Consider the following 12,482-nt stretch of genomic DNA (forward strand, 5'->3'; position numbering starts at 1 on the left):
TACAAGTGCATGTCTGCTGTTTTCTTGTGTTTTATAAATCCCCGCAGACCTGAACACTTTTGCTATAACGCCACTCAGAACAATATACATATATTACTACTTGTTTGTAGTGCTTCGGTAATGAGTCCCCTTTGTATTAGATAACCTATATAATTCAGCATCTAGGCCCTCCATAACGTCAATTATCTCCTCATAGCTAAATGTACATTCCATTAAAACAAGATTTACAGCCTTTACAATACTTCTTAGGCTTGAATGTGGAGATTTTGTAGATTTAAAGAAGCAGAGATGGGAGTTAGCATTTGTTAAAGAAGCAATGAATTAAAACAAAAATGCTATTTTATTTAGCAACTATGAATAGACACCTAATACCCTTAAGAAACAGTTGTAGTAAAACAGACAGAAGTACTCCTGGGGAAAAAAAAATCCCAGGAAAATTTGTTTTCACCCTTTGGCTTTTTTTATTGTTTTCTAATTTTCTCTTTGCTTTTCCATTATGTGACATGGACAATTTCCTTCATGTACCCTCCATTTAGTTCCTATTCAGATTACTGAGAATTCTTGACTGTAAGATGAGAAAATGGCACCTTAGAAGTCTGTGGGAAAAAAAATCCCAGCACTTGCCAGTTTTCAAACAAAACTGCTTACAGGAAACCGATTTAAAGGGAAGCTGCTGGCATATTTCATATGTCGTAGAAAAGACTGACATTATTTCAAATGCATTTGAATACCTTATGCAAAGAAAAGGCCTAAAAGTGTCCTTGAGCAGTACAAGAGTTTTTCATGAGCGCTGTAAATGGGATTCTATATATTACACCACTAGTCACGGGTGGTCCTGTGGTCTTTTAATCTCATGAGTGGGTATAGTGCCCCTCTGTATCACCATCCCCATTTTAGCTGATAGTTTGCACTATTTTATGCTGCAGGTTTGTAAAACATCCATTGAGTCTGCTAGTTGATGTGTTAGGTTCAAAGAAACTATCTAAAAGACACAAAGCTGTTTAGATGCTAAAGGTGGAGTTAGTTGAAACTGTTGTATCACAAAGGGCTAATTTAAAAGTTAACTCATTCACTATTGATCTTTTAATATTGATTTTCCTGTTTGCTCCTTACTTTTCACACTTCTCCCTTCCTCTCCTTTATAAATTGCCTTTGCATTTTAGATTTAACACCAATTAGGAGAAGGTGTTCAGAGATGACAAACATGTTTTTTTATCTTCCATTTAAATAGTGCTTCTGGGTAAAAATCCCTGTGTCACAAGTTCCAACTTCTGCAACCCATTTTTCTTTCCTTTTCTGCACTAAGTGAAAGCATATCTTATACTTCTGTAGGCTGAACATTAACTTCCAGTAAGCCAGAAGCTCTTTTAAGGAATGAGAAATTGGACATCCAGAAGGAAGTTGCCCAAAATGCCTATTGACATTTTCTACCTAAAAATAGAGTATTACCATTTTGTAACGCACTAGAAATTAAACTGAGCTGTGCATTTGGTTCATTTATGTGAGTCTGGCAGTACAGATCTGAGGTATGATTAAGTCTCACAGAAAATGGGACCATTGAACACAAGCTGCTTCAGCCAAAGGTCGCCCATGTCCATTAAGAAGCAGGAAGCATCTGTTTGTGTTATGCATGGCTGTAGTCTGCCTGCAGCCTCCTCCTTTTTTATAAGTATAAATGCCAGAGAGGACATATAATATGCTTCTGGGGAAAGTTCAATGAAAAAAAACAAATGAATTGCAACTTGGTATATTTATGTAAGTCTAGTTAAGATCCTTGTTAGTGACAACTGGGTATGGTTTATCTGGAAAATTCTGCGTTGGTGATCATCACAGCTACTTTGAATTCATAGCAGGGTAATTCAAATCAGAGTTTGGCAAGGTGTATCAGCTTGATATTGCTAAGATTTTAAGGATTTATGCTCTTTGTTCTTGGAATTCTGAAAGGTTGGCTGTAGGTAGCATGACAATTTGACTTCTCAGCTCTGTATTGGTAATTAATCCATTTGGTTTTCCCCTCATTTAATAAAATAGTTAATTTGGCAAAATAGATATTTATTATTACAAGAGTGACAAACAGATTATTTGCAGTTCTGCCTAATAGGGAAAAAATACTGCTGTTATGGCTTCAGAAAATAAAATCGTTTCCCAAAAGTGGGGCAGCACTTAATCCACCAAAACTAGAGTTTGACAGTTAGCTTTAGCACAGGAAGAATGATAGTAACTGTTTACAGTAGTGTAATATTAATATTTTTTAATATTTGTGACAACCAGTACTACTGTAGATATTTTCTAACAGGTAGAAAATGCTCTCAAGAATATTCACATCACTAATCAAAATCAGTGCAGGGAATAATGGGGTCTTGTGGGGTGTGTAGGTTCTCTTGGCATAAAGCTTCTTGCATAATCTCTGTTGAGAGCTTGCAGTCTCACTAGTCAAGGTAGAAAGAGGATGGGGAAAGCTGTAAAACATACAGGCAGTGTGTGGGAGAAGAATATTGCATGAAGTCGTGATTTTTCTTCTGTTGAAGATGGCACTGGAGGAGATAGGCTATCAAGAGGCAAGGTAGGAAAAGAGAACAGGGCCTTGTATGGGAGGAAATAGGATTCTGTAACTGAGAAGTAACACCTCACGATTACTTCTTTCTTCAGAAACCCCTGATTTTCCATCCACCTCTTAAAAATATTTCATTTTTGTTTCCCTGTCACATTCTTTTCTTTCACTGACCTCATCCTGAGATTCCCCATTTCCAGATGATGACAGGCCCTGTGGCCCCTCATGCCTGGGCTTTTACACCTAAACCTTCACCTACTCTTCTTGACTGAGATGCACTTCAGGTTGGCTGAGATTTACAGGAGACCAGGGCTGTTTATCTGAGTGTAGAATTGGAGGTGCGTGGGTTGTGAGACTGCAGGCGACTTGTTAAGTCATAAAATACCAACTTTAGCTTCCAATTGATACTAACTTTATAAACTGTTGGTGATAGTCCCCATAACCCTCAGCAGGATGTGCTGCAAGACTCTCTTGAGCCCTTTCTTTAGATGAGGCAGTATAGGGACAGATGAACTGTGTTAGCTCTGGGGATAGAGTTGTGCTTGTTTTCCGTCTTCAATTATTGCTGCCATCAAAACAGAATTAATATTAAGAGAGCTGAAAAGGGATATGGGACATTTGTGTCTGGTGTTTAAAGCTAGTGACTGGCATTGGACTGGCAGTGGTGATTCACACCCATATTTGGACCCTACTTCGCATTTCTGTCTTAATTTTTATTGAGACTGTCAGTCCTTTTCAAATGGAGGTAGCAGCACTTCCAAACAGCTCAGTGAATGCAGGGAAGGAGGATAAAACTCTCAATATTGTGTGTGCTCAGATAATGTTTATTCTATTATAAACATAGGTGAGTAAAAGTTCTTGCTAACTTGGAAAATTTAAAGTTATAATATGGCTTATTAAACCCCTTCAGCATAAATACCTATATTAGAGATATTTTTGCAGACCCAATGAAGCACCAAGCATGAACTGATATAGGTCACATAGCAGAACCACACTGCAGACACCTGAAAAGCATTTGGCCTTTGTCTGGGTGATCTGTCAAACCACTTATGATGATATTTTTTTTTTTTCACTATGAAACATTAAATCTTTCTAGTATTTAATGTCCTTCTCTTTAATGTCAGCTGGTCTTATAAGGAGACTTGTTAAAATTGTGTTCTCGATTATGGCATTTTAATTTAATAATAATTCAATTGAAGGTGTGTTTTTTATGGAGCATCAATGCTACCTTTATTGGTATTATTAGAGTAACCATCATAATAACAAGGAGTAATTATTTAAATGTTCATTAAAAATCAAGTGGTGGAGAAGAGAGCAATATTGGAGGAAAGATTGTAGGAACCTGATATATGTCTGTTCCTGAGTGCTACAATAAAAGGTGTCCTTTCTCTAAAGCTTGCAAGTTTCTACCTTTCCTGAACTTCTAAAGGTGCAGTAAACCGACATTAAAATTCCTTAACATTTTTATTCCTGCTGTTGTAACTTTGTAAAATGGAGCCAGAACCATTATCTGGAAAGTCCTGCTGGAGGTAAGGAATGGCAGTGGTTATATGGACCTGACTGCAGGTCCTCACTGCAGTCCTGGCAGGGGTTATGGGTGGGTGATTAAAATGAGGGGGAGTTCATTCCCTGTTACCGCTAATGGAATTATTCAGGCATGCTGAGGGGAGGATTCATAAGGCACTGGATGTCACTGTAGCTCAGCAGAAAATAATGAATTCTCAACAGTTCTTATCTCACACTGATTATTGTTTGATGGTATCCAGAATAACTGAGGATATTTTGAGGGAAATTTTTATCTCCAGGGTAAAGGCGCTCAGCATTCAGGGTACATATAAAGTTATGTACCAACTGGGCAAGGAAGATCTGCATATCACTAAATGATACAAGTCAGACTGCAGGGGACAGATAAGTCAGGGATTCAGGCTGACTGGTGCAGTGGGGTGGATGTCTACAGACCCAATCTAGTCTTGTTCTGACCTGTATTTTCTCACTGTCTCCTGTAAGGGCAGAATTTGGAAGGCAGGGTCTGAATTCAGCTTTGTTTAGAGCTGTTCACAAAAGAGAAAAAGGCTCATTATTGTATTGACATTTTGAATGGAACATAATCTGTCATGCACTAATCGAGGGAACACATTTTAATATTTCTGGAGAAGACCATCTTTTTGCCATAATATGCAGAAAAGGCAACAGTGTTCAATAAGTTCAAAGTTTATAATGACCTGCTTTGGGAGAAGATACTAGAGAGATTTTTAATCTCCCAGGTAAAAATACAGCAAAATCTAACTGTTGGGAGTTGAACTCAGCAATTAGAATTGGAAAGACAGCTTTTTTCTCATACTGAAAATAGTCAACATGGCCACTGACTACTCCAATGCAAAGTGAATTCTCCCTCAACATTTCCAAATCAACTTGAGAGAAGAGGGTGCTAAAAGACACAAAGTGGTTCAGCTGAAAATCCTTGGGTTGGATGATAACTGTGAGGTGCAGACCAAATTTTTTCCTGTGTTTTACATGTACATCTGGTAAGGATAATATATTAAGATCTTAAATTGCAGGAAGAAAGATTTAGATTAGGCACTTGGGGAATCTTAATGATGGTAAAGGAGAGAAGGAATAAGGTAGACTTTTAAAAGATTGTAGGCTCTCCATTTGGTGGCCTTTGAAGTGGGATATTGGAGAAGCTGGCATAGATATGAATAGATTCACAGACATGGACATGTAGTGACAGGACAAAGAGGGAACTAAAAGAAAGTAGGTTTAGACCAGATATTAGGAAAGAAATTCTTTACTATGAGATTGGTGAGGCACAGGAACAGGTTACCCAGAGACGTTACAAATGTCCCATCCCTGAAAGTATTCAAGGCTAGGCTGGATGGAAGTCTGAGCAACCTGGTCTAGTGAAAGGTGTCCCTGCCCATGACAAGAGGGCTGGAATTGGATGAGGTCAAACCTTAGGGTTTATCCCAGTCCTCTCATTCTTTAATTTCACAATCCCTCCTAGCCTTTAAATGGTATTTCTGAATACCTGAAATACCATTTCAGTAGGTCTTAGTAGGATTCAGCCCTACAAACCTCTATCATGTCTAAACTGGCAGTATTTGTTTGGCATTACTGCAACCTGAAAGCTACAATTGATTGCTCAGGAGCTGTGACCTGGATGTCTCATCTCTGTACATACACCATATCTACAAACTACTGTAAAAATAAAGAATTATACTTCAGCTCTCAGCCCCGAAATTCAAGCATAGTTACAGACTGTAGGACTGAAACCATGTTCAATTCATCTAACAGTATTAATGAAGTCTTGGCTTGTGTTTGACTCTAAGCACATGAATAATTTCATCACCATCCAACAGAGCACTTCAGCCTATGCTTATGTTTCACTGATGTTGATTACTCACATGCTCAAAGTGAAGCACATGCTAAAGTGATAAAGACTGCATATGGCAAAGACTATATAGGTAGTTGTCATAAAGTGGGTATTTAGACAAACTTCAGTGCAGGTGGCAAGGGATTAAGATAGCTATATATCAAAAATAGCCTTATAACAAAGACTTTTATAGTGTAGGTGCCTTATTAAATATAAGGATCATTCTTGAGCAATACATGGCTGTTTCTGGGCATGTTTAAAATATTTAGCAAGTTTTTGAACATAAAAATGTTCGGAGAGGATCTTCAAAGACTTTTTGACATTGTTCTGTTCTTAAAAGTGATCCTCTACACTGCTCAGAGCAACTTTTAGGCACGATAACCATGAAGTGATAATATGGTAATTAACTTTTTTTTTTTCTATTTTTTTTTTTAAAGAGGGAGTCTGGGGAGAGTCTTTGAGGGTTGTGAATATATATATATATATAGGTATGCATATATGAACATTCATGAATCAGTCAGAGATTAGTAGCCAGGTGGCCTACAGTCAATTTTGCTGTTGTGCTGAGGTCTCCTGAAGAGGAGCCCTGAGGGACATAAAAGCTAACAAAACAAACAAGGGAGAGAAGATCTATGGCTGCTAGCATATAAATCTTAGATCACTAGTAGCACTAATTTTGTCTTTTTGAAAGAAAACTAAAAAGGTGGGAACTTACTTTCCTCTCTTGAATTTCATGGAGGTGAAGTTTTGGAGAGCAAAACAAACCAAAATTTCTTAGTTCCATGTAACATGTAATAGCAAGCATCCAGCCGGCTGCCATTTTGAGGGTAATTTTTTTAATCAGCCATTTCAGTTTTAGGTTGGCCTTGATCCTCAGCCTGCTCAGGAATTTTCCTTCTTACGTATGCGCCTTTTCTGAAGTAAACATGTTGCTGTTGTTGTCGCCTAATACACAGCTGCTTTCTTCCTCCTGTCAGTTCTTGAGCTAAGCAAAGAGAATGCATGCACATACACAGACACTCAGTAATTTTATTTTTTTAAAGGAAAAAACCCCAGAACAAAAAAAAAAGAGTGCATGCTGTGACTTTAAAAATGAAAGAATTGAACAGCTGTAGGTAATAAATCGATTAATTAAAGTGGATAAAGTGAAGGTGAAGGGTGCAGAGCACTCTTTAATTTAAAGATATATGACCTTGTAAGATGCTGCACTGCATTTGCTATTAGATCACACTTCGTAAGGGGCTTTATTAAAATCTATTCTAGGGTGAGCTGAGGTAAAACATATTGTTTAAAAAAGCTTTTGACAGAGTATGTTATATACTTTAATTTGCTTCAGTGATTTCTGTCACTTTTTATACTACACGTGTTGCTGTGCAAGAAAAGTTAAAGGTCTAGACATTTTCATAATATTTCTGTACGAAACAGAAATTTAAATATTTGAAGTAATAATGGGAGCATTTACTGTTGCTTTGGCTGCAAAGCTGACATAAAACTTCCTAACTGCCTCAGTACTAAGTAGATTTTTAAGGGATAATGTAACAGTTCCTTTCCATGTTTGTATGTGGCTTTCATTAATGTCAATAGCAGTTATGGGCACTTTTTTCAAGCCAAGGGCAGTTCCCAAACTTGGTTTTTTTTTCCAATAATGATTGATAGAAATTAATCAAAGCAACTATGTCTGGCCCATACAGACACAGAGTGTGGGTCCAGTGCATGGGGGCCACATCAGCCAGGCAGAAATGTCTACTGTATTGTGCACATTTTCTATTGGCTGTAAAAAGACAGCTTCAGTGAAATTAGGGTTTGAAGCTGCTATCCACAGCAATAGTCTTACTAAATCAATAAGTGCATGAAGATTTGCACCACATTTATCACCTACCTTTGTAAATAAGTCTCAATCTGATACATGCTTTTTCCTTTATGCTGTTATGGATGCATATTGCTTGATAAGATTAAATAAACTGACAGGCTGATAGGTAGGCAGATAATCTTCTAGCCTCCTTGTCTAAGGTTTTGTAGGTTTTGTTAGCAGCAGTCATTCCTGCAACAGCCAGAAGAGGGGAATTCAATCAGCTTCTCTTGATGTGCCCAAGTTTAAATGTTTGGTTTTTGGTTTTTGTTTTTTTCTTTGGTCTGCTATGAGTCATTCCTTTATACAAGGTAGTTTCGATAATATGGTTCTGTTCACTTTATAAGCACTTTAATTTTCAAGCTCATGCAACAAGCTTTTGGGAATGGCAGCTCCCTGTCTAGAAAGGATGTGTTAGTTCAGCTTTGGATTTGAGCTCCTGTGGAGGGGCTGAATCAGGCATTGCTTGGGTCCTGGTTCCATCATGGGTCAGGCAGGAAACTTGGTTCAAGTACTGAGCTTTCAGGAAGTTTAGTGCCTTTAGGTTCAGTGGGGCCATTGCTAGACAAAACATGCGCTATCATAAACAAATAAGCAAGCAAGGAATTAATTTTTGGTTTTCCGGAATGGTCAGGTTTTTTTCAGGAAACCTCCCACTCATTTAAAAACAAACAACAAAACAAATCCTGGATCATGATTTTCAAGTTGACACATATGTATGAATTTATCAGAGTCTTGCAGAGGCATTGAAAAAAGGAGGGGGGGGCAAGGAGGGAAGTGCTTTTTGCAGATACCACATAGTTTACATTGTGCCTAGGACCAGAATTTTCTAGCCAGCAAAATTATGACTGTGATGCAGACTTGTCCACACCTGTCCTTTATGTAAAGCTGAATCAAGGTTAAAGGAATGCTTTCCACCTTTATGCAGTTGTTCCAAGAGGCTAGAAAAGCAAACAGAACAGTGTTTTTGGCTCTGGTGAGCATTTCTGCATTGGAGGGCAGGCTCAGGCTCAGAAATTCTTGGGACCTGGTTCAAGCATGGCCCGACATTTGTTACTGTTAATTGCAACTGTGCTGTCGGCTTTGATTACCGGATGTTTCATTTGAGTGGCTTCTTGGTGTTTTGGCAAAAAGAACGTCAAAGTGGTTTATGCAAGGGTATGTTTTCCAAGCTCCTGTTGACTTGAATAGGACTTTTGTGGCTAAATAGCTACATAATATTTTAAAAATGGAAGTGCTGGCATGACTTAAGCATGTATAAATTAAATTCAGCAAGATCTCAGGAGACTGCTGCATGAAGTATATAAAATGAGAGAGTGAAAATGACACTAAAGGTCCTTACAGGTGCCTTGTAAAACCTACCACACTGCATTTTTCTTGGTTTTTGTCCGTGGTCATAAATCCCTTGAAACAAATTCCTTTTTGTGGAATAAGCACATGAAAGGATTTGTATCCTTACACGTCATAAAAGAAGGTTTTATTTGCAAATTAGAGGATGTAAACGTATATAGCACAAATGCGTATGTGTGATATTTGTCATACATGTTAAGTGAATAAGTGCAGTGAGTAAATGTGCTGTTCAACAATTTATATCAGTCAATACGTTGCAATTAAATCCTTCTTTCAGAAATGCCAAGGAGGAAGTGTGTTAGCAAAATAAAGTGAATGCCAACTGTATTTAAATGTTCTCCGCTGTATTATTTTTTAAGTGCTCTTTCTGTTTTTTCTTTTATAGGTAAAGATGAGCCTTCAAGCTATATTTGCACAACATGCAAGCAGCCTTTTAATAGCGCTTGGTTCTTGCTTCAGCATGCCCAGAACACACATGGATTCCGCATCTACCTGGAAACAAGCCCTTCAAACAGTTCCCTTACTCCACGCATCACCATCCCTCCTCCTTTGGGACCGGAGACTGTTGCACAGTCCCCACTGATGAATTTTCTTGGAGACAACAACCCCTTCAACCTTTTGCGCATGACAGGACCCATCTTGCGTGAACACCCTGGCTTTGGTGAGGGTCGGCTCCCAAACACGCCTCCGCTGTTCAGCCCACCGCCTCGTCATCATCTGGATCCACATCGCCTTAGTGCCGAAGAAATGGGGTTAGTTGCCCAGCATCCCAGTGCCTTTGACAGAGTTATGCGTTTAAACCCCATGGCAATTGAGTCCCCAGCGATGGATTTCTCCAGAAGGCTTCGAGAGCTGGCAGGAAACAGTTCCACCCCTCCGCCAGTCTCACCCAGTCGCACCAACCCTATGCACCGTCTGTTGAATCCTTTCCAGCCGAGTCCTAAATCACCTTTTTTGAGCACCCCACCACTGCCCCCCATGCCCCCTAGCAGCACTACGCCTCCCCAGCCTCAGGCCAAGAGCAAGTCCTGTGAATTTTGTGGGAAAACATTCAAGTTCCAGAGTAACCTTATCGTGCACCGGCGCAGTCACACAGGAGAAAAACCCTACAAGTGTCAGCTCTGTGACCATGCTTGCTCCCAGGCCAGCAAGCTAAAACGCCACATGAAAACGCATATGCATAAAGCTGGCTCCATGACGGGCAGGTCAGATGATGGACTGTCCACCACTAGTTCCCCAGAGCCAGGCACAAGTGAGCTCACTGGAGAGGGACTGAAATCCAGTGAGGCAGATTTCAGGAATGAGAGCGATCCTTCCCTGGGCCATGACAATGAAGAAGAGGAAGAGGAGGAGGAGGAGGAAGAGGAGCTTGAAAATGAGAGCCGGCCAGAGTCGAGCTTTAGTATGGACTCAGAGCTGAGTCGTAACCGAGAAAACGGCTCTAAGTCGCTGCCAGATGAGAAGTCCCTCGTCCTGGGAAAAGTCATTGAGAATGTAAGTCTAGGTGCCATTCAGCAATATAACGACATGTTAGCTGAGAAACAGAAGAGGAGTAGCTTCATGAAAAGGTCCTCTGACCAGCGAGACTTGTGTCCTCGAGACCTCTGTCAGAGAGATCCGGGTGATGAAGACTCAGTGGTAGGAGAGCTAGACCGCACTGAGGAAGGTACGGTCAATGGAAGAAACTTTGGCCCGGGTGAACCCTTCCCAAACTTGTTCCCCCGCAAGCCAACACCTATCACGAGCCCCAGTTTAAACAATTCCTCTAAAAGAATAAAGGTAGAGAAAGATTTGGACTTGCCACCAGCAACGATAATACCTTCCGAAAACGTTTACTCCCAGTGGCTGGTAGGGTACGCAGCATCGCGGCACTTCATGAAGGATCCGTTCCTCGGATTCACAGACTCCCGACAATCCCCCTTTGCAACCTCTTCTGAGCACTCATCGGAGAACGGGAGCCTGCGTTTCTCCACTCCGCCGGGGGACATGCTGGATGGGGGGCTCTCAGGGCGCAGCGGCACGGCGAGCGGAGGCAGCACCCCCCACATCAGTGGACCCGGCCCCGGGCGACCCAGTTCGAAGGAAGGACGCAGGAGCGATACATGTGAGTACTGTGGCAAGGTCTTTAAGAACTGCAGCAATTTGACGGTACACCGTCGGAGCCACACTGGAGAGCGGCCTTACAAATGCGAGCTCTGCAACTATGCATGTGCCCAGAGCAGTAAGCTGACGCGCCATATGAAAACGCATGGCCAGATAGGGAAGGAGGTCTACCGCTGCGACATTTGCCAGATGCCCTTCAGTGTTTACAGCACCCTGGAGAAACACATGAAAAAGTGGCATGGAGAACATTTGCTGACAAATGACGTCAAAATTGAGCAGGCAGAAAGAAGCTAAGGCCCCCCCCCCCCCCCCCCCCATCCCCCCTGCCCCCACCTCTGCTAGGTTAAATTTCAGGGGTCTAGGTAACATTTTATTTGTACAGTTTAACTATTGCCAACTGAGAAAAGATGACCTAACTTGCCTCCGTAAACATAACTTAGCATAACTATGGTAAGGTGCCAGACTTTGGCACTTAAATATAACCTGTGTCTACAAAGTTCTATTAAACCCGAGGGTTGATTAAGGCAGTAAAAATTGTGGAGCCTTTTAACTGTGCAATAATTTCTGTATTTATTGGGTTTTTGTAATTTTTTGGCATGTGCAGGTACTTTTTTTATTCTTTCTGTTTAAATTTCTTTTAAAATTTTGTTGGGTATCCCTTTTTAATTTTACCCAGTCGTAGCCTGAGATTACTTGCAAGTAGGAGAGAAACATATCTTTTAAAATTATAATTTTTGGGCCGCTGCTTTGTTGAAATTTAATCTAAGTGTGTGTAATTTCTTGTGAGGAAGCCAGCATTTGAACTGAAATCTTTCTTTTTTCTTTTTTCTTTTTTCCTTTCTTTCTTTCTTTCTTTCTTTCTTTCTTTCTTTCTTTCTTTCTTTCTTTCTTTCTTTCTTTCTTTCTTTCTTTCTTTCTTTCTTTCTTTCTTTCTTTCTTTCTTTCTTTCTTTCTTTCTTTCTTTCTTTCTTTCTTTCTTTCTTTCTTTCCTTTCTTCCTTTCTTCCTTTCTTCCTTTCTTCCTTTCTTCCTTTCTTCCTTTCTTCCTTTCTTCCTTTCTTCCTTTCTTCCTTTCTTCCTTCTTCCTTCCTTCCTTCCTTCCTTCCTTCCTTCCTTCCTTCCTTCCTTCCTTCCTTCCTTCCTTCCTTCCTTCCTTCCTTCCTTCCTTCCTTCCTTCCTTCCTTCCTTCCTTCCTTCCTTCCTTCCTTCCTTCCTTCCTTCCTTCCTTCCTTCCTTCCTTCCTTCCTTCCTTCCTTC

General features: G+C 40.2%; 1 protein-coding gene across 2 annotated transcripts in view; it reads left to right on the forward strand.

Moving 5' to 3' along the window:
* Window positions 1-11,520, forward strand: part of BCL11B (BCL11 transcription factor B) — a 91,222-nt gene extending 79,702 nt beyond the window's left edge. For both annotated transcript variants that reach the window (XM_053980242.1, XM_053980243.1), the window contains exon 4: window positions 9,509-11,520. In XM_053980242.1, the coding sequence (XP_053836217.1) occupies window positions 9,509-11,520 (2,012 nt within the window). The remainder of the gene's footprint in view (window positions 1-9,508) is intronic.
* The last annotated feature ends 962 nt before the right edge of the window (window positions 11,521-12,482 follow it).

Source organism: Vidua macroura, chromosome 6 (assembly GCF_024509145.1).
Source record: "Vidua macroura isolate BioBank_ID:100142 chromosome 6, ASM2450914v1, whole genome shotgun sequence".
Taxonomy (NCBI): domain Eukaryota; kingdom Metazoa; phylum Chordata; class Aves; order Passeriformes; family Viduidae; genus Vidua; species Vidua macroura.